At 39.5% G+C, this 19,396-nt stretch overlaps 1 protein-coding gene across 1 annotated transcript in view; it reads right to left on the bottom strand.

Annotated features, from left to right (window-relative positions):
* Window positions 1-3,179: 3,179 nt before the first annotated feature.
* Window positions 3,180-19,396, bottom strand: part of PACRG (parkin coregulated) — a 507,213-nt gene continuing 490,996 nt past the window's right edge. Inside the window, exon 7 of the mRNA XM_077812164.1 lies at window positions 3,180-3,340. Coding sequence (XP_077668290.1) covers window positions 3,180-3,340 — 161 coding nt within the window. The remainder of the gene's footprint in view (window positions 3,341-19,396) is intronic.

Raw genomic sequence — 19,396 nt, 5'->3', positions numbered from 1 at the left:
ATGGTATGGCCTGAAGAACGTTTATTGCATTGGTCAAGCTAGAATTGCCTCTGATCACTTACAGTTCCTGTCTAGTGAGTGCGCCAATTCTTCTACAACTTGAGGCTTTAGGCTTTATATGAGGGGCTCGTCACAGAAACTTGTGCAGCATCTTCTCTCCCCTCCCCCCTGTGAGAAACAGGAATTGAAGGCTCACTTGACCTGCAAGCCTTCTGAGCTGACTTAGTTCAGACATTTCTGTTTAGAATGGGGAAGTGTAAATGTTCCAGTGGCTTGAACACAAATTTGAAACGTTCTGATGCTGATTTATACTTTAAACACCAACTGTGTTTTTTCTCAAGTGCAAATAGTTTTATAAACAGGATCCTTAAGTACTACATACTCCAAACAGTCTGCAAGCTGTCTAGCTTGCTCCTAGAATTTTTTTTAAATTAAGCAGCTGTAGGATTATATACTGAATGATCAAATTAGACCCATAAGGGGACATTCAACACAGCGTTAAACTTGAACTTAATATTTAAAAACATTTTTTCACTCTCTGAAAGCACAGATTGCTCACACCTAGTGCAAACAATGCCCCTGTATTAGGGCATTGAAAGCATGAGAGAAACTGACAAGGAAGCCAGTCTGGCTTCAGGGTGTGACCTAGCATGGCAGAGGCCTGGGACCCCCTTCTTTCCCTAGGACAGGAATCAGAGTTCCCCTGCCCACAGGGAGCAGAGATTGCTGGGGAGAGGTCTTTCCCCATGGGGTCCCTCACAGTCCACTTCTCCTGCCACATGCAGAAAGCCTATTGCTGGGGGTGGGGGGGGGGGGGAAGGAGCAGGGTTTGCAGGAGGTCCAGAGCAATAGGTCTGGCAGTTTACAGCCTCTGCAATACCTGAGGCAGTTCTGTCAGAGCTACGATTTCAGTTGTCTCAGCTAGTAGTCGCTACACAAGTCACATATTTCAATGTCATCTTCACAGGCATGAAAACTAGAAACTTACCTTTTTTAAAAAATGAAAGCAGAGAGTCTGATATAATCACATGACTCCAGGAGTTGGGGGCCATAGACAGGGGCCAATAATGTTTATGCTTGAATCTAGCCATAGGAATTGAGTCCTTTTAGCACCATTAAACCCACACCACAAATTTTTAGGCGCTCAACAACCTGTTCAGTTTTAAGTGCATATAGAGGGGTCATCCATCCCAGGTGGATCAGGTCTACCTGTGAAAGACTTATCCAGTCAATCCTTGTCTCAGAGAGGTATGTAGGTAAAAAGCCAGCTCCACAGCTGGGTCTTTTCTACATTAGTCATTTTTTTTACCTTGAGTTAATTGATTGCCAATTTACCTTCCAGCACTGTTAACTAACTCAAGTTATCTGGACACTCCCCAAATATTTGTTCCAGAATACAAAGGGATTGTGGTTTACCTTGCAGTCTACACCAGCCTTTACAACTTTTACCTCCTTTGAGCTAACTGGCAATAAACTTGAGGTAAAAAAGCTTTACTGTTGACCTGATCTAAATCCATGTAGCTAACTGGCCTCACTGAAACTGTGCTTATTTATATCAGCTGAGGCTGTTTGATAATTATATTCAATTAGAAATTGTCACTAGGCTAGCTGTATGTCAGTGACTGCATCTATACGAACCGGTGAATGTAGGAGCTCAATTTTCCATTTTTTTATGTATAAATTCCATCTCGTGATAGCAGTAAACCAACTAGGGAGTGTATTTGAAAGTCATACCATTACTGAAGTGCTTTAAATCCCTTGGCCTTTGGTCTTGTGCTTTATAAAGCACTTTGAGTTATGCTATAATTGCCCAGAAACACACTGCCTGTCATGCTTAAAGGTACATTTTTCAGGGTTGGCAGCCCTACAATTTGATTTACCTTACTAAAATGATTTTCCAAAATGGTCTAATTTTTAAAGTTCCTGTGTTCCCAACTTCCATGATTTTATCATCACTATAGTGATGTTTTTCTCAAAGCCCAAGCGCCCAGATTCATGAGAATCTCAGCTTTCATTGAAAAAGTAAGTTTCTAGCTCTCATGTTTACATAGACAAGCTTGAAAATGTGACCCAGGTGCAGCTTAAAAGATCAGAAACTAGAAGACAAACACAATGAGCCCAACATTTGTAATCAACCCTCCCCCCCAACAACAGCAACAAAAACAACCTCAGGATTTTTGCATGAGTGGGTGTGGAAATACTGAAGTTCATGTAATTCTTTATTGGTGTACTTTCTATATATGTATTTAAGAAAATCAATTCCAAAAGCCTCACTTACATGCAAGGCTATGAAAACAACCTGCTACGGGGATGCAAGGGTGACAACAACTTATTTAGTGAGGAAACTTATGAACAATTATACACTATAAACAATTAAAAAATGCTTTTAAGAGCTACGAAAAATACTAGTGTTCTTTTTACATAAACGACTGTGCAATGTTTGGCTAATATAGCACTTTGTTTTGGGACTGTGTAATACATATTCACCTTACCCCAGCTGATAAATCTGAGATTTTGTTTTGTAAAACTACTCTCACATGCTATATTTTCCTAAATAAGAACCCAAACTACATAAAAAGGGAAACACCTGGAAACCCATATCATGAGTGAGGAAGAAACATTAATTATTTTTTATCACAGGGGTTTATAATGGACTGTATAAAGTTTCCTACTGTAATTGGTATATACATTCAACAGTTTTATTGTATGTCAGAGCACATAATTTTGCACAGCTGCTGGAGAGGCATTGCTGAACTTTCTTTTCCATGACAAACACCTATTAAGCAGTCAGCATAAACTCTTCTTGTTACAACCCCTGACATCACCCCCACAGCAAGCGGACACAGAACAGCAATTACTGAATTGCGTATGAAAATTACGGTTTTATTGTCTATACAACTGAAGGTTTAACTCTGACTCCTGCTCCAGTCAGCTCTGTTATAAAGAAGTAATTCTTTCGCAGAACAAATAAGCACAGTACATCATTGTAATCTAAGGAACAGGCACTATTTATGTATTGGAAAGACTTGTTCACAATAGTACTAGTCTAATGGTCCAGAAGCCACTACTTTAGCAGCTGTAGAGAAAGAAAGCGTGAATAACAAGATATTATACAGAATTGGATGTAGCCTTTGAGAATACAAATGGAATCACCCCTGTTGACACAACTGTCCTATCTGTTAGTTTAACAAGCACGATTGATAGGTAGGGACCATGTATTTAATGTTTATATAAGCATCTTCTCCACCATAGCGCTCAAAGGCTTCCAGTGTCTCTTGAATCAAATCTCCAATATTTTCACGCTTCTGCTGGCTGTAGTCAATACCATCTCCTGAATTAACTGGTTAATAAAAACAAAATACAACATTATGTTAGAGTTTTCCTTGTAGCTTTCTGAAAACATGACATAGCTAAATAGAATTGCTGGTCAATGACCATAACTTCACTGCAATCTTTATCCTGTGACATATAATGTTGCAGGATTTAAATATATGAAATTCTATCGATCCATTCATCATCCATCCATCCTTCCCATTGAAGTTGTCAATATGGTCTAAAATCTATTTGTAATGTGCCCATTATCTTAGTATCTCGGTGCTATTCTGGATTTTAAAAATACAGAAAACAAATTTTATTAACATCCACAGGCTTTGTCTCTGCAGATTCCCATAGCTAGCCAGTAACATCTTAAGACCATTACAGCTTTATTTCATAGTGATAGTTGGGACAAAACTCAATTGCCTGATATATAAATGCTTATCTCTGAAAAGCTAGGGTCTGTTGTGGTATGAAATCCGTAGTGGATGCTTTTTTGGGATTGTTCCATGCTAAACACCAGATCCATATGCCTACAGTGTTTCAGATAATGGAGCTCAAAGAGGGGGTGTCACTTGGCCAAAGAGATATATTTGGAGCACAACGCACCACTCAATCTACTTCTACTCCCTGAAAAATGTGTTAAATTAAGTCAATGTCAAGAGGACACATTATTCTAGCCCATAGACAGAACAACTGTTGCAGCCTTCTCTAATATGGAGCAGGTTGAGAAGTGGCTGTGATGTTTATTTGTGTATAAACAGCATATTAGCTAATGTAAAGAGCCCAGTGTAAACTGCTGCACAAAAGTTTTAAAAATGAAAAATAGTGATGGATAATTCTGCTCCCAGGGATTTTAAGAGAGATTTAAAGGGGGAAAATGTACTACAATTTGCCGGAAAACAGCACTTCGAAATCTCCAAAGATCTGACTCTCTCAGCATGAATATTCTCCAAAACGTACAACAACCATAACTTGGTAAGGACACTGGATGGCTTAGGCAATTGTCAGTGGGCTCTAGTCCAGCCAGGATACATAGTCTCTGGTAGTGGTTACTAGCTGATGCTTGTTTGGTGTTCCATGGGAAATTAGTTAGTGGCCTCACTCCAGTTATTAGTGGACAAGAATCTACATCGTAAAATTCAGCATCTCAAATAATACTATCTAGCCATTTTGTTGACAGGTTTAGCAAACAGGCCAAGGATACAATTATCAAGGACACTGAAACAACTTCTCACTGCTAGTGACAATGGTTCCTTTCAGGTCAGGACTAAGGCACATTAAAAGGGTGGGCCAGATTTTACTGCTGCCGTATCTGCAGTGCCTGTTCTTCAGAGTGCAGATCTGCAAGGCCCCAATCCAGCAAGGCACTTAGCCACATGCTTAGTTTTAAGCACATTAATTCAATGGGACTACTCACGTATTTAAATTTAGGCATCATTCATGCTTAAGTGTTTTTCTGGATTTGGGTCCAAATGACTCCCAGAGCCGGATCTGGATTCTGGATTTCTGTCATTCTTACAGAGAGAAACTGGTAAAAGTTTTGCCGCCCTGTACACATGCAGAGATCAGCAGAACAATGGTTATGTGAAAAATTATCCTAATGGTAAAAATTTGATCCTAGAGAACTGCTAACACTCTGTTACAGTTATATGTATAACATTTTATCAACCTTGTAAACTCTTATGCTTTATTTATTTATTTGCAAAATGTTGTATAAAATTATGGTATGTAAAGACAGGTATTCTCATCTGAAAGATATTATGATGATGGCTCCCTTTTAAAAAAAATCACCTCTCTCTATCTGATTACATTAGTGATTTCAGAACACATTTGTGACACCAGCATTCACTCCTATGGAAATGGCTATGATGTTTGAAATAATGGACTGTGCCATCATGTAGAAGACAGCAAGGTGGTATTGCAGCAGATTATTTTAATTTACACAAAATAGGTTGTCAATCAGCAATGGTAAGAAAGCAAGAAAGCATTACAAATCAAATGGTGTTTTGGTTAAATATGCTTTTAGCTAACCAAAAAAGGCTGTAGATTGATGGTAGCACTTCATCTATGAAGAGAGCAGTACTGCCAACATTCCTGACAGCACTTGATGGTATTTGTGATTTCATTAGCTGCAGCAGGGGAAGCCCTGAACCGTGAACTTACGTCTCGGCAGATAAGTAAAGGAATTATCAATTTTCAAATTGTTTGCTAAAATCTGTAATTTTTAATCCTACATTCTCTCTGATAAGGAGCTTAAACAGCTTTGATATGTCTTTAAAAAGTCCATTCAAAATTCCATAATATTGAAGTAACAGGGATATATCACAAAGTGGGAGATCTGGATTAGGTCTCTGGAGGATGACTATGCACTTCAGTTGTGGTGGGGACAGGATTTATGTTCCAGCTGTTTCCTGTGCAGAAGAATTTGTAGAAGCATTCAATACTGGGAAAAGACGTGTAAAATATTTCCTACATTAAATGGCTTGGAGGTTTGATTAAAAGGTAGTGTTCTAGTGATTTCATCAACTAAAGCAGGTCTTGACAGGTAAAGGTTAGGGTTAGGCAATGATAAGGGAAATAGTATGCAAGGGATAGCTGAAGTAATGTGCAGACTATCATTACAAAAAAATTTCATCAGACATGCACAACCTGTGCAAGGTTCATATCCTCAAGACAGTCATTGTCCACTCTAATTTCAAGACATGGCTTATAAATGACAATACCAGAAAGGTTATTGCAGCATTGAAGTCCTCTGCTAAGTACCACAATAGCCATCCTACATAGCTGTAGGAATTAGCAAATCTTTCAGACAAATAAAGTAATGATTAACCTAACAGGACAATATCCACCCCAGCATTTGTCAACACTAGATGGATGAGCCAGACTGATTTCCTCAGCACACCTAAGGCTAAATATCTAGTCCATAATAATGATGAGTACTTGGAAAAAAATTGCTATCGAATTACAGCAGTCTCAGTATGCCCTTCTCCGGTTTAACTTTATTTCACTGTTAGCTTGTATATGGAGCCCATGTTGTCCGCCACAAAAATGCTGCATATGCGATGTGTGAACATGGGTCTGATTCATGCTCTTTAAGAAGCTGTCCTTTGCAACACTAATCAACAAGAAGGAAGTGTTAGAAAGCACATCTGTTGTACTACGATGTCAAAGTGAAACGTCTGGCAGATTCAGCATGGATCAAGAAATCTTGTCCTTAGAGAAAATGTTGTTACTTGTATAGAACATGCATACTGAAGGAATATTAAGATTTCAGGTCTAGAAGACTGGAATTGGGAAAATATTTTTTAATTCCTTTCCTGGATCAAACAAATAGTTTCTCTGCCTCCTAACAGTATATGATATGTACAACAGTATATGATACTCAAAGGTGAACTGAAAGACCTGCTTTAGTTGATGAAATCAATAGAACAAAGACTAAAGAAGGAAAAGCAAAATCTCTCTCAAAGTGTTAAGGATTGAGTATATGAGGGCAGTTGCCATGTCGTGAGGGGAACCAATTTGTAAGATTCGATCTGATCTACTCTTATCTCTGGGAGTTCTTTAGAATCTTAAAGTATACTAGAAATTCTTTTAGTTTATTAGCGCTCTCTTTTGGCAGACCTGGTCTCCTTCTATTCAAGGTGTTTTAATCGGCTGGATGTGCTCAAGCACCTCTGTGTAAATCAATGGTACTAAAGCTTGCCATTGATAATGACTGTTTTTAAGGTCCTACTTCATGGATGACATGAATTAAAACTGGAATGGCTGTACAACCATAAAGGTAGAGAAGTCATAGCATTTGGAATATTACAACTTCCCAAGATTTTAAATTCTTCAAATCTGCTCAGGTCTTGTTGAAAAGAATGAGATTCAAACAGCCATCTGAAGAGACTTTGAAGCAGGCCCTTTACTCCGAGCTTAAACATTTTTTTTTTTAATAACAAAGACGTGAGACTGTAGTCAAAGACCATTCAACTATTTCATTTCTAATGCACAAAAAAAGGATTTAAAATTTGTATCCTGGGATATGCTGATTCCAGCAGACATTTTTGAACAAATCAATAATAAATAATAACAATAATACATAGCTCTTATGTAATGGTTTTCATTCATAGATCTCAAAGCACTTTACTATGGAGGGTAAGTGTCATTCTTCCCTTTTTTCATTTGGAGAAACTGATGCACAAGGAAGTGAATTTTGCATTCTTTTGCCAAAACTCTACTCCCCTTTACCAGTTGGTGTCAATCCTCATTACCATCTCAAATGTGATGAAAAGGGTGCAATTCTAGATTACTCTTTTGCTTCACCTTGTGGCCTCGACTGTTTTCAATCATCATTGTGTAGCTGGATACAGTCCATTTAATATGCCTAAGGAACCTCATATCAAGAAGTATTATCTATATTCAGTATACTGCAATATTGCTCCGCCCAGTGTTCACAGAGAGGAAAGCGTAGCAAAGCTCGTGATGAAATTGCATGATATGTCACAGCTACCATTAATTAAAGACTTGTTTAATCCACCACATGGTCATCTGCCCTCACATCGCCCATTGTGGATAAGTTTTACTGAGTTAGGGATTTACGGTAGAGGATGCGTGGCAAGCTTCATGGTCCACAGAGAAAGAGAAAAATAATTATCTTGTCTCAGACCCCACTCATTCATAGAATCATAGAATATCAGGGTTGGAAGGGACCTCAGGAGGTCATCTAGTCCAACCCCCTGCTCAAAGCAGGACCAATCCCCAACTAAATCATCCCAGCCAGGGCTTTGTCAAGCCTGACCTTAAAAACTACTAAGGAAGGAGATTCTACCACCTCCCTAGGTAACGCATTCCAGTGTTTCACCACCCTCCTAGTGAAAAAGTTTTTCCTAATATCCAACCTAAACCTCCCCCACTGCAACTTGAGACCATTACTCCTCGTTCTGTCATCTGCTACCACTGAGAACAGTCTAGATCCATCCTCTTTGGAACCCCCTTTCAGGTAGTTGAAAGCAGCTATCAGATCCCCCCTCATTCTTCTCTTCTGCAGACTAAATAATCCCAGTTCTCTCAGCCTCTCCTCATAACTCATGTGTTCCAGTCCCCTAATCATTTTTGTTGCCCTCCGCTGGACGTTTTCCAATTTTTCCACATCCTTCTTGTAGTGTGAGGGCCAAAACTGGACACAGTACTCCAGATGAGGCCTCACCAATGTCGAATAGAGGGGAACAATCACATCCCTTGATCTGCTGGCAATGCCCCTACTTATACATCCCAAAATGCCATTGGCCTTCTTGGCAACAAGGGCACACTGTTGACTCATATCCAGCTTCTCGTCCACTGTAACTCCTAGGTCCTTTTCTGCAGAACTGCTGCCGAGCCGTTTGGTCCCTAGTCTGTAGCAGTGCATGGGATTCTTCCGTCCTAAGTGCAGCACTCTGCACTTGTCCTTGTTGAACCTCATCAGATTTCTTTTGGCCCAATCCTCTAATTTGTCTAGGGCCCTCTGTATCCTATCCCTACCCTCCAGTGTATCTACCTCTCCTCTCAGTTTAGTGTCATCTGCAAACTTGCTGAGGGTGCAATCCACACCATCCTCCAGATCATTAATGAAGATATTGAACAAAACCGGCCCTAGACCGACCCTCGGGGCACTCCACTTGATACTGGCTGCCAGCTAGACATGGAGCCATTGATCACTACCCGTTGAGCCCGACAATCTAGCCAGCTTTCTATCCACCTTTATAGTCCATTCATCCAGCCCATACTTCTTTAACTTGCTGGCAAGAATACCATGGGAGACCGTGTCAAAAGCTTTGCTAAAGTCAAGAAACAACACGTCCACTGTTTTCCTCTCATCCACAGAGTCAGTTATCTCGTCATAGAAGGCAATTAGATTAGTCAGGCATGACTTGCCCTTGGTGAATCCATGCTGACTGTTCCTGATCACTTTCCTCTCCTCTAAATGCTTCAGAATTGATTCCTTGAGGACCTGCTCCATGATTTTTCCAGGGACTGAAGTGAGGCTGACCGTTCCAAGGATCCTCCTTCTTCCCTTTTTTAAAGATGGGCACTACATTAGCCTTTTTCCAGTCGTCTGGGACCTCCCCCGATCGCCGTGAGTTTTCAAAGATAATGGCCAATGGCTCTGCAATCACATCCGCCAACTCCTTTAGCACCCTCAGATGCAGCGCATCTGGTCCCATGGACTTGTGCTCGTCCAGCTTTTCTAAATACTCCCAAACCACTTCTTTCTCCACAGGGGGCTGGTCACCTCCTCCCCATGCTGTGCTGCCCAGTGCAGTAGTCTGGGAGCTGACATTGTCAACCTGGGTTTGATTTACTGCAAAGAAAATGGAGCCTGCTGAACCAGTTTCACACCAGACATGGAATTTGTGTTGCAGCAGAATTTTGGTGGCATTTTAGCGACAGTCCACTATGTCAGTGTGGGCAATCACAAACCATGACACCAATTACTGAGGACTGCAAAATGACTCAACTTCCTGGAGGTCTTCATGCCTTGAATATCATTGATAAGGACACTGTGGCTTGGCTTGACTGGATTGCATACGCCAAATAAATAAAATCTATATTTGCGCATGACAGAAATAAACAGTTCCTTTAGCATACTGACAATAGTCTCCACTACATAAACGGAGTAATTCTGAAAGCAACTGCATATACCAAATGATCAGGCACAAAGTTAAAGTTAAAAAAAAAAAGTATGATTGTCTTTATCATTACTTTGCAGAGACCATAAAAAGGGACACCAACATGTTAATTTTTTTAATGTTCTGCTTTTCTTGTATTAAAAACACCTTTAATTATTCAAACTGAAAGTATTTCACAAAGCTATGGGGCCAAATTCTACCCTCTAACTCCCAGAATTCCCACTGACTTCACCAGGAGCTGTAGTTGCATATCCAAAGGCAAAACTTGGTTGGCTAATTTACGTTTCACCATTGAGGCCAATCATTTATCTTTTACAATGCTACAGTATTTAGTTGCAAACACTTCAGGGGAAAGTTTAAATCTAAGGAGAAACCAGATATGTTTGCAATTAAACAAACACCAAAAACATACACACCCATTGAAACATTTTCTATTCCTCTAAAATGTATTTTAACAAAACCTTTATTTTGGGTCTAAATTTACTTGGTCTCTCTAGGTATTGTATCTGCTGATACCTTCCTAATTCTTACCCTCATTTTCTTGCTTTAACAATAGAAAGAACCTATATTTTGTGTTGTCTTCCATATGTGGCTAAATTTTAGTTTACTTCATAAATAAATATTTATTTTTAGAATAAATGTATCGTTTAGCTAAAAACAATTCTGTCAACAACCTGGTGAAAGAATGGAAGAAGTAATCTGATTGGAAAGGAAACATTTGACTGACTTACGTTTTTAGTAAAGATGCAAGCCTATTGGAAATAGTTTTAACTACTTGTAAATTGCTGCTGGAATTTTTTTTTTTTTTTAAAAATGAGCCAAGATAGCGGCTGTTATCACAGTTTTCCATTTCCAGGAAACATTAGCAACATCAGATGCAATCCAGTCTAAGTCCAGCTTTTTTTTTTTTTTTTAATTGAGACACTAAAATGAAAACCAAATCACAGATTTTTCTGACAAATGTTATTAGCAAACATAGTCAACCAATAAAGGGGAAAAGGATATTCCTAAAATTATTTGTCTTTTTAAGTACTTACATTTCTCTAACAAACTTTAACTTTGAAGTCTGCCCATGTTTGTACTAGTGATCAATATCATAACAAATCAGTGTTAAATAATCTTAGATAAACAGCAGGCATGACAGGGGACAGAAGCATAAGGCAGAAACCTTAATGGCCTTGATGCACTGTTTACTGTTGCAAAATAATAAATTAGGTCACAAATCGTGCTTAAAGTGCAAAAAAGGTTGCACTATTTGTGCAGATCAGATGTTTTCCCAATTATTTTGGATATAACTGAGCTTGTACAAAGTATCTTTTGTTTGTAGAAAAAAAGTGTTTATGTGCAAAATGGGAGTGGATTTGCTAGCCATGAGCGGAAAATACATTTGATATTATTTGATGCTAAGTTCTGTTCCAACTGGAGCTCAACTAATGCAAAATTCATAATAACAATGTATAAACATACATAGACATGGAATAAGCATTATTTAGTTGATAAAGTAACAAAGTGACATAGCAGAACGTCTAAAATATTGTAAGGATCATTGATTTTATTATAAACCATAATCACACAATAACCCATATTTAATAAAACCATATTAGTTCATACTTAAAATAAAGTTGCTGCATAATATGTCTCCTTCTTTAGGAAAGCTTTTGTTCATGTATTCAAAATGCTGAAAGGAGCAGGGTCCCAGGGCTGTACGAGTGGAAAGTTCAGTAATTCATGACTTAGTATTAATAAAACTTTAGGAGATGTTTGTATACCTGTCACCATCTGTTATGGAATATGTTTAATCTTCTTTAAACTTTTCTTTTACAAAAATGAATGTAAAGTTCAAGGGCTCAATCCTGCATAACTTGCACGATTAAAAGCCTCTGACTTCAGTGAGAGATTTGGAATTTCACTGACTGCAGAAGTGGGCCCAGTATTGTCATTATAATGTAACCAGAGAAAAAAGTTAAAGAAATAAATTGTTCCATGAGCATTAATCTGAGTTCCTGTAACAAAAATGAAGAAACTGCTAAGTGTGCCTAAAATCGCCTGTTTATCCCTTTTTTACTGTTTCCTAATGAAGTGGACCTAAATGGAAACTTTAGGACAGTGAAGGGTGCTTAAAGATAGAGAAGGAGATGGGTGTGGAGGGATGTGCAGATTCTCTAAGACATATTTTGTGTATGTACAGAACTAGGATTGAACACTTGTACTTATGACGATTAGAGGATTGGAAGCTCAGGAAACTTAAGTGTGCTTATTTATTCTCAAGCTAGATATACAGTGCAGACAGTTGCAAGATGAGCTTCTTACAAATCCATAAGAATAACCTTAACCCTGACCTCTAAAGCAAAAAATATTTCATTCTTTATACTGATATCTCTTTGAAACAGAACTAGGCAAACTTTGTCACCTGAACCAATGTACATGAAGGTTAGAAGCGTATGACCCTCCCACGGGTTGAATTTGCATTCCTTTTATGAACAGTATGAGAGTCACAATGAATGAATGCTCACCAAAAGCCAGTTACTAAACATGCATTTTTCAGCAGAGAAAGCTTCCATTTGAACTGGTGGCAGCTATTCAAACAAAATGAAGTATGTATACGTTTTACATTATTGGCAGTAAGCCAACTGTACAATAAACTGACACATTATAATGCTGCGGTCTTTATTTACAGTGGAAGATGTGATGCAGCTAAAAGATGGAAGGAAGATTATTCACTTGTCATTAGCCTTCTCTGAGTACACTGTCTTTGCAGATGCACCATTTTTGTACTGTGAATGCTGAAACCTTTTGAAAGCTGTAACGCCATGGGTAGCACACACATACCTTATCCAGAACCAAATGTTTTGACTGAGGCTATAAGAATCCTTGTTTCAAACTGGCCCCTCCCCAGTTATTTCTGCTTTGCAAAAGTCTCTCTGAAAGAACTTGCAGGAAGGTAGGTAGCTGGGAAGAGGCAAAGGGAGAAACACTCAGAACTTCAGTTATAGATGAAAGAAGAAAAGGAGTATTTGTGGCACCTTAGAGACTAACCAATTTATTTGAGCATAAGCTTTCGTGAGCTACAGCTCACTTCATCGGATGCATACTGTGTTTAAAACATCTTCAGTATTTTCCACAGTATGCATCCGATGAAGTGAGCTGTAGCTCACGAAAGCTTATGCCCAAATAAATTGGTTAGTCTCTAAGGTGCCACAAGTACTCCTTTTCTTTTTGCGAATACAGACTAACACGGCTGTTACTCTGAAACCAGTTATAGATGAGTTGCCTTCATTTCTTCTTTGAGATTATGTCCCCACTCTTTTGGGACTTAGTAGTTGTAACAGACCCAGGCGGAAGACTGAGGAGCACTTAGTTCAATAAAGACTGAACTCTCCAAATGAGCATCTGTTTTAGCACCAGTACTGACAGAATAATGTTGACTAAAACTGAGAGTTGAGCTCCTCACAGCAGCCTTACAGAAACAGGCAGGCTTTTCAACATGCTGTAGAAAATGACTTTCTTCTCATAGAATAAACACTGAGGATATCTGATTCTGGACCGATGTTTGGTTCTAGTTAGGTAGCAACTGTGAAAAAACAGGATGGGTGGGGGGTAATAGGTGCCTATATAAGAAAAAGTGCCCAAAAACGGGACTGTCCCTATAAAAATGGGACATCTGGTCACCCTAGTTCTAGTGGGTCTGAATTCAGAATATGCTCTAGTTAGAAATGGTTTTCCCTTCAGAGTTCCCCACAAAAGCAATGAATAAATCAAAGGAGATCGCTGAAAAGGCTTTGCCCTACCCAGATAGGTCAGAGTTCATTAAACGTTCAGTTAGTGCAATATTGCTTCCTCAGACAAGTCATGAGATTTTCGGAAACAAGATGAAGTTAATACACTGGTTAAGCTGAAATTGTGAAATCCCTTTGGGAAGAAATCTGGAGTGGGAGTGCAGCACCGCCATGTCCTTGAGGAAGATTGTGAAAGATGGATTTGGAATGAATATCTGGATCTCACTCATTCACCCTCCACACTGATTTATTAGCCACGAACAATGTAACTTTCCGAGAGAGGTAGTATGGAGAACATTGCCCAACAGACACAAAGGGAAGTGATAAATCTTGGTTGTATTACATTTTATATTCTGTGACACTGGTGAAATTCATAGTGTGTAGATCTGGGATCTGCCAAGAGGAATCTCCTACAATATAGTTGTGATAGAAGGTTTTCCTAAAGGATATCACATGGAAATCTCATGCAGCAAAGCATGAGACCTAGCAGCACTAAAAATGACTTGATTGATCCTTGGGGTTGCAGTACTATTATTACCTTCCTGTCCGTGAATCTCTCTTCTAGGAAAAAAGCTGTAGATGAAGAAAGGGGTGGGGGAGGGAGGGAGGGCAGTCCCTGAGTTTGTAAGAAATTGACTTCTCCTAGTTTGTGTGGCAGTTCAGACCTCTGAAGGGGAAGCAGGCTGTATGAAATAATGCTTGAAGAGACTGCACCTTGGTATGTAATCTTGCTGAACAGTGATGTGCTTGTATTCCATAGTGAGCAGCTATGTGTGAGGCTGCGACCATAATGTGAAGGAAATCCATTCTACCCAGCTGCTAATAAAAGCTGCTGCAGGAGCTGAGATAGGTGCTCTGTCGTGGGAGTACCAGCTCTGGAACTGTCCGCCACTTTGGATCTACCACTAAGAACCTCGCTGAGTCTGAAAAGCTGAGAACTAGATTGTGGCTGTTGGTAATAGCACTAGAAATTAAACTTTAGAAGCAGGGATATCCCATCATTCTGTGGAGAAGACCAAATGATATGTTCATTATAGTCTCTGGGCCAGCTCTACATGTCTAGGACATAATCATATAATAACCTCAAGCAACGACAGAGCTACCATTCAAAACAATGGGAGTTTTGTAGAGAGAGAGAGAGAGAGTAGAATATGGCCCTTATGTAGGATTCCATCCCCTCCCCCCCCATCTATCAAGAGCTTGGTACTGCCACTTAGGTCAGGCACTGGGCTTTAGATTTGGACCGAAGAGAGCAGAATTAGACATACAGTGTGGCAACACAGAGAAAATGTTTTTCTCTGGATACTTATGCAAGCCTTTATGTGATTAGTTCCTTTGCTACTTAATATAAAATCATCTCTTATTTTGTCATTTTTGTGATGGCATGATACTTTGTACAATGTGTTTTCAAAACTGTGCACCTAAAAATTTTCCATCGGGACTACAATGTAATGTTATTAAGTCACTTAATTTTTCCAAAACTCTAATGCAATTGTGTATAATCTGATAAATAAATATATAAATAAATAAAACTGGTTTACATAAAACCATAAAATCAGAAATTGCTAACATTTTCTTCTGAGAGATTGTTATTGTTAATACACTTTCCAATGTTTTAAGAGGAAAAATGTTTTCATATAAGCAAGCATAATTTTCCTATTTATTTTGTTAACTATTGTATTATTCTTTTTGTTCATTATTTTAAGATAATAGTATTGTTCTTCCAAAAATGTTATCTCGTTATCTCCCTCCCCATTTAAAATTGTATTTTTGTAAAAAGCAATAGTAAAATATATTTACAGGAGAGGGAATAAAAAAGGGAGTTTCTGCTTTACTGTATCTATGCTATTATTCTATTGTTGGCAAGCAACTATTTGAGACAATTTTTACATTTGTAGAACTGGAATAACCGACAAGCATATCGTCCCCTATAGTCATATTTGTTTTCCACATCCAATGAATGTAATGTACACAGAAGGAAAAACTCCACTGCTTTTCTTTTGAACAGGGCATATGAGACGCACAGCGGGGCAAATTCTCTTCCTTTAGATCTACAGTACTTTACTGAAGTCTAGGGAGTTGCATGGTTGCAACAGCAAGCAAAACCTGACCCAGTGACTTACAAGTGAAATATTCCTGGCACTCTTGTACCTAATATATTTATTGTATATATTTTTGTCTAGAGGCTGAGCTAAAACCAAACTCTGAATTGGAACAGCCCCAAACTTGGGAAAAATCAAATCTGGATCTGAACGTTACTTCTCAGTTTAACTTCTGTCTTTACCTGCTGCGGATGTTCTGAGAGGGCAGGAAGTGAAGTAGTACTAGATGTGTAGTGGTTATCAGAGCCATCCTCCATAAGCAGGGCAGAATGATTTAGTGTGGATGCTGGGGAGAGCTTGGTGGGCTATATACTGACAGTCCTTAAAAGAGAGCAGTGTATGCTCCCAGCTAGCATGTGATGCATAGTCTGGGAGTCTAAACCATGTCTCCTTGGGAGTACGGGGAGAGGCCAATTAGCATAGAATGGAAGTTCCCCACCTCATGCTTTCTTGAGTTCTAGCCATGTATCCTGACATACTGCTGTGCTAGGACCGAGGGACATGGGGTCAGAGGCTCTCTATGCAACCCTCAGCACATCCACACAGAACAGGGCAGAATACGACCCCTTTATGTTCTCTATAAATACGACTACAAGTTTATTAAGTTTGTCTTTACAATTTTAACCTCTGATTCATTGTTCTCAGATTCTATGCCTGTGACCTCTGAGCCTCAGAGAACCTTGAATCTGTTGACTGAAGCTGAAGACTATTTTATACATATGTGCACAGGTGCGGGAGACAAGAGAGAGAGATTGCTGGATGCTCCAAGTCAACTTGACTAGTCTAGAGATTTGTTACAAACAGCCAGGAAGACAGCTAACTTGCATTGTAGTGTACTGTCTGGTTGAATATTTGTCAGTTTACATGGTCTTATGTTATAATGAAGAATGAAAATAAAACGCTGTGAAGAAAATCTACTTTGGTGACTAAAAACATGCCTCCTTGCACACTGATGATCTTTGAGCATAGATATGCTTGGACTGTATTTAGTTTTACATTAGAACCAATGAAACAGCCATTTCCATGAACAGTTAGGTTTTTGTAAGTATGTGGTATCATAGCCTAGTTCAGGGATCAGCAACCTTTGGCACACGGCCCACCAGAGTAAGCCCCCTGGTGGGCCGGGCCGGTTTGTTTACCCACCGCGTCCACAGGTTTGGCCGATCGCAGCTCCCACTGGGCGCGGTTCGCCATCCCAGGCCTATGGGGGCTCCGGGAAGCGGTGCCCAGCACATCCCTCGGCCTGCGCCTCTAAACAAACCTGCCCAGCCCGCCAGAGGGCTTACCCTGGTGGGCCGCATGCCAAAGGTTGCTGATCCCTGGTCTAGTTTAAAAGATGGCTTGGAAGAGGAAAATGATAAGCATCTAAATGGGAGAGCTTTTAAAAGAAAGATCCTCTTACACTTTTCCTGAAATGTGTATTCTTCACTGCTTCACTTTGGGTTGTCAACCTCCTGGGAAGAGATGGAAAAGCGACACTTCACAGAATGCCCTCTCTGTCTCTCTCCAGTAGAGCACAGATGGCTGTTTCATCTTATAGTTTGTTTTATGATAAGGGAAGCCTTGCATTTAAAGGCCTGTGTCCCAACTCTGCAGATGCAGTGCTGAATTGGTTCCCCTGGAAACAATGGCTCTGGAGCGATTAATAGAAAGCACTACTTCAGAAAAGATTGTTGAGGATTTCCGGAATAGTGGGCCATAGCAGCTCATGTAGCATGGAGGCCTTTGAAGAAAATCTTTGAAAGTCATTTTAAAGAGGGAGGGATACACTATACTAGCTTCTCTCAATTCCTGTTAACATGATGAGCAACTGCAAATAATTCTCCATATATCACCAAAAGGCTGGGTCACTGAATACTGATTTATGGAGGATGCTTCCTGAATAATAATAATTATATATAAAACATTCAACATGCTAGCTTCTTTACTGACAAATAAAATAGACAGTCCTTGTACCAGAGCGTTTACAGTATAAAAGTAGACATGACAGAGGAAGTGGCAAGCAACAAACAATGAGGGAAAATAGGGAGATGGGAAGCCAAAAGATGTAGTCATATGGTCACGCGGTTACTGAGCTTTGTTATAGGCATTTCTTGAAGGTTCTGATTTACACACCCACACATACACAGCGGTACAATGATAGTCTTGCCATATATATTTGGAACAGAGTCTCCATTATAATTTTAATTAAAAAATGTCAGTCAAGGAGCTCTACTAACCTTGGCAACTGTGTTTCTGGGCTGCGATCAGTAAACGTTGTGTTGATTTAGCTTTGTCTTGTAAAATATGGTTTAGTTTTTATTTTACATGTGCCTATAACTTTTGATAGGCACATTGTGTAAATTAAAATAGGTATTTTGCAGGCACTGAAAATGCACAATTTTTACAAGATTTGCAATTTATCCTTTGCACCCCTAGGTCACTGCAGAAGGACTGTGACGTATTCATGGGCCACGATCACAGTCTGGTTGGCTCCCCTGAGTAGGGTGACCAGATGTCCCAATTTTATAGGGACAGTCCTGCTATTTGGGGCTTTGACTTATATAGGTGCCTATTCCCCCCCGCCCCCACCACACACATACCCCTTGTTCCAACTGTTCACACTTGTTATCTGGTCACCCTACCCTTGTGGGTAGTCTCAGCTATGAGGCCAAGGAATGAGGCAAGTCCTTCCAGACCAGGGCTGATGTACACTGGCAAGCCATTTAGGGAAGTCTGCATTGCAGCTGCGTGTTTTGTGGCTAAACCCAAAGCTTTCTTTTCTAGTGTTGTAAATCCAGCACATTTTTTTGAGCAATTTATTAGTTTTAAAAGTGACACTTTCCTATGCTTGCAATTCCTTCTTCAGACCCACATTTAATGTGATCCTTAAAATAACTAAATTGGGATTAGCTAAAAATCTTTATCTACAGGGAAGGCTGTATTAAAAACTTGGATTATGAGGAAATGGCAAATTGCTATCTGTTTCCTTCCCCCTCTATCCTCTCTAGCCTCCATCTCTATCCTCTCTTTTTAGACTGTGAGCTCCCTCGGGGAGAGGCTGTGCCTTCTTTTGTGTTTGTACAGCAACTAGCACATTGTGAGTGCTACCGGCAACAATAACTAACAGCAAAAATGAAATAAAACCAGAAAAGACCTCATCTGATATTGGCAAAATTAAAACATTTCCATCAATTTTTGAGAATAAAAAATCCAAGTTAATAATGAACTGGAAGAGAAGCCCTTTTGTTATGTTGTCAATTTAAGCCAAAATTTTCAAACGTGCGTGCCTAAAGTTAAGCCCTAACTCCATTTGTAGACAACTAAATAAGTGGGCTATATCAATATTTCCTGAGATTCCGCCCTGCCCCTCCCCGACTCACGAAATGAAAGCTGCAGATGCTCAGCACCTCTGAAAATGAGGCTGCTTACTTAGGTATCTAAATATATCTGTCTACCCTTAGATCCCAAAATCTGAAATGCTGTGCCTCAAATGATCAGTGTGGTGGTGGTTCTTCTATTTTATTTAATCGCAGCTGTTTTTATTTCTATACAAAGTCAGCAACAA

This window comes from Eretmochelys imbricata, chromosome 3 (genome assembly GCF_965152235.1).
Source record: "Eretmochelys imbricata isolate rEreImb1 chromosome 3, rEreImb1.hap1, whole genome shotgun sequence".
Lineage (NCBI taxonomy): Eukaryota > Metazoa > Chordata > Testudines > Cheloniidae > Eretmochelys > Eretmochelys imbricata.
The sequence above is the reverse complement of the archived record's forward strand: the minus strand, read 5'-3'. Positions and strand labels throughout refer to the sequence as shown.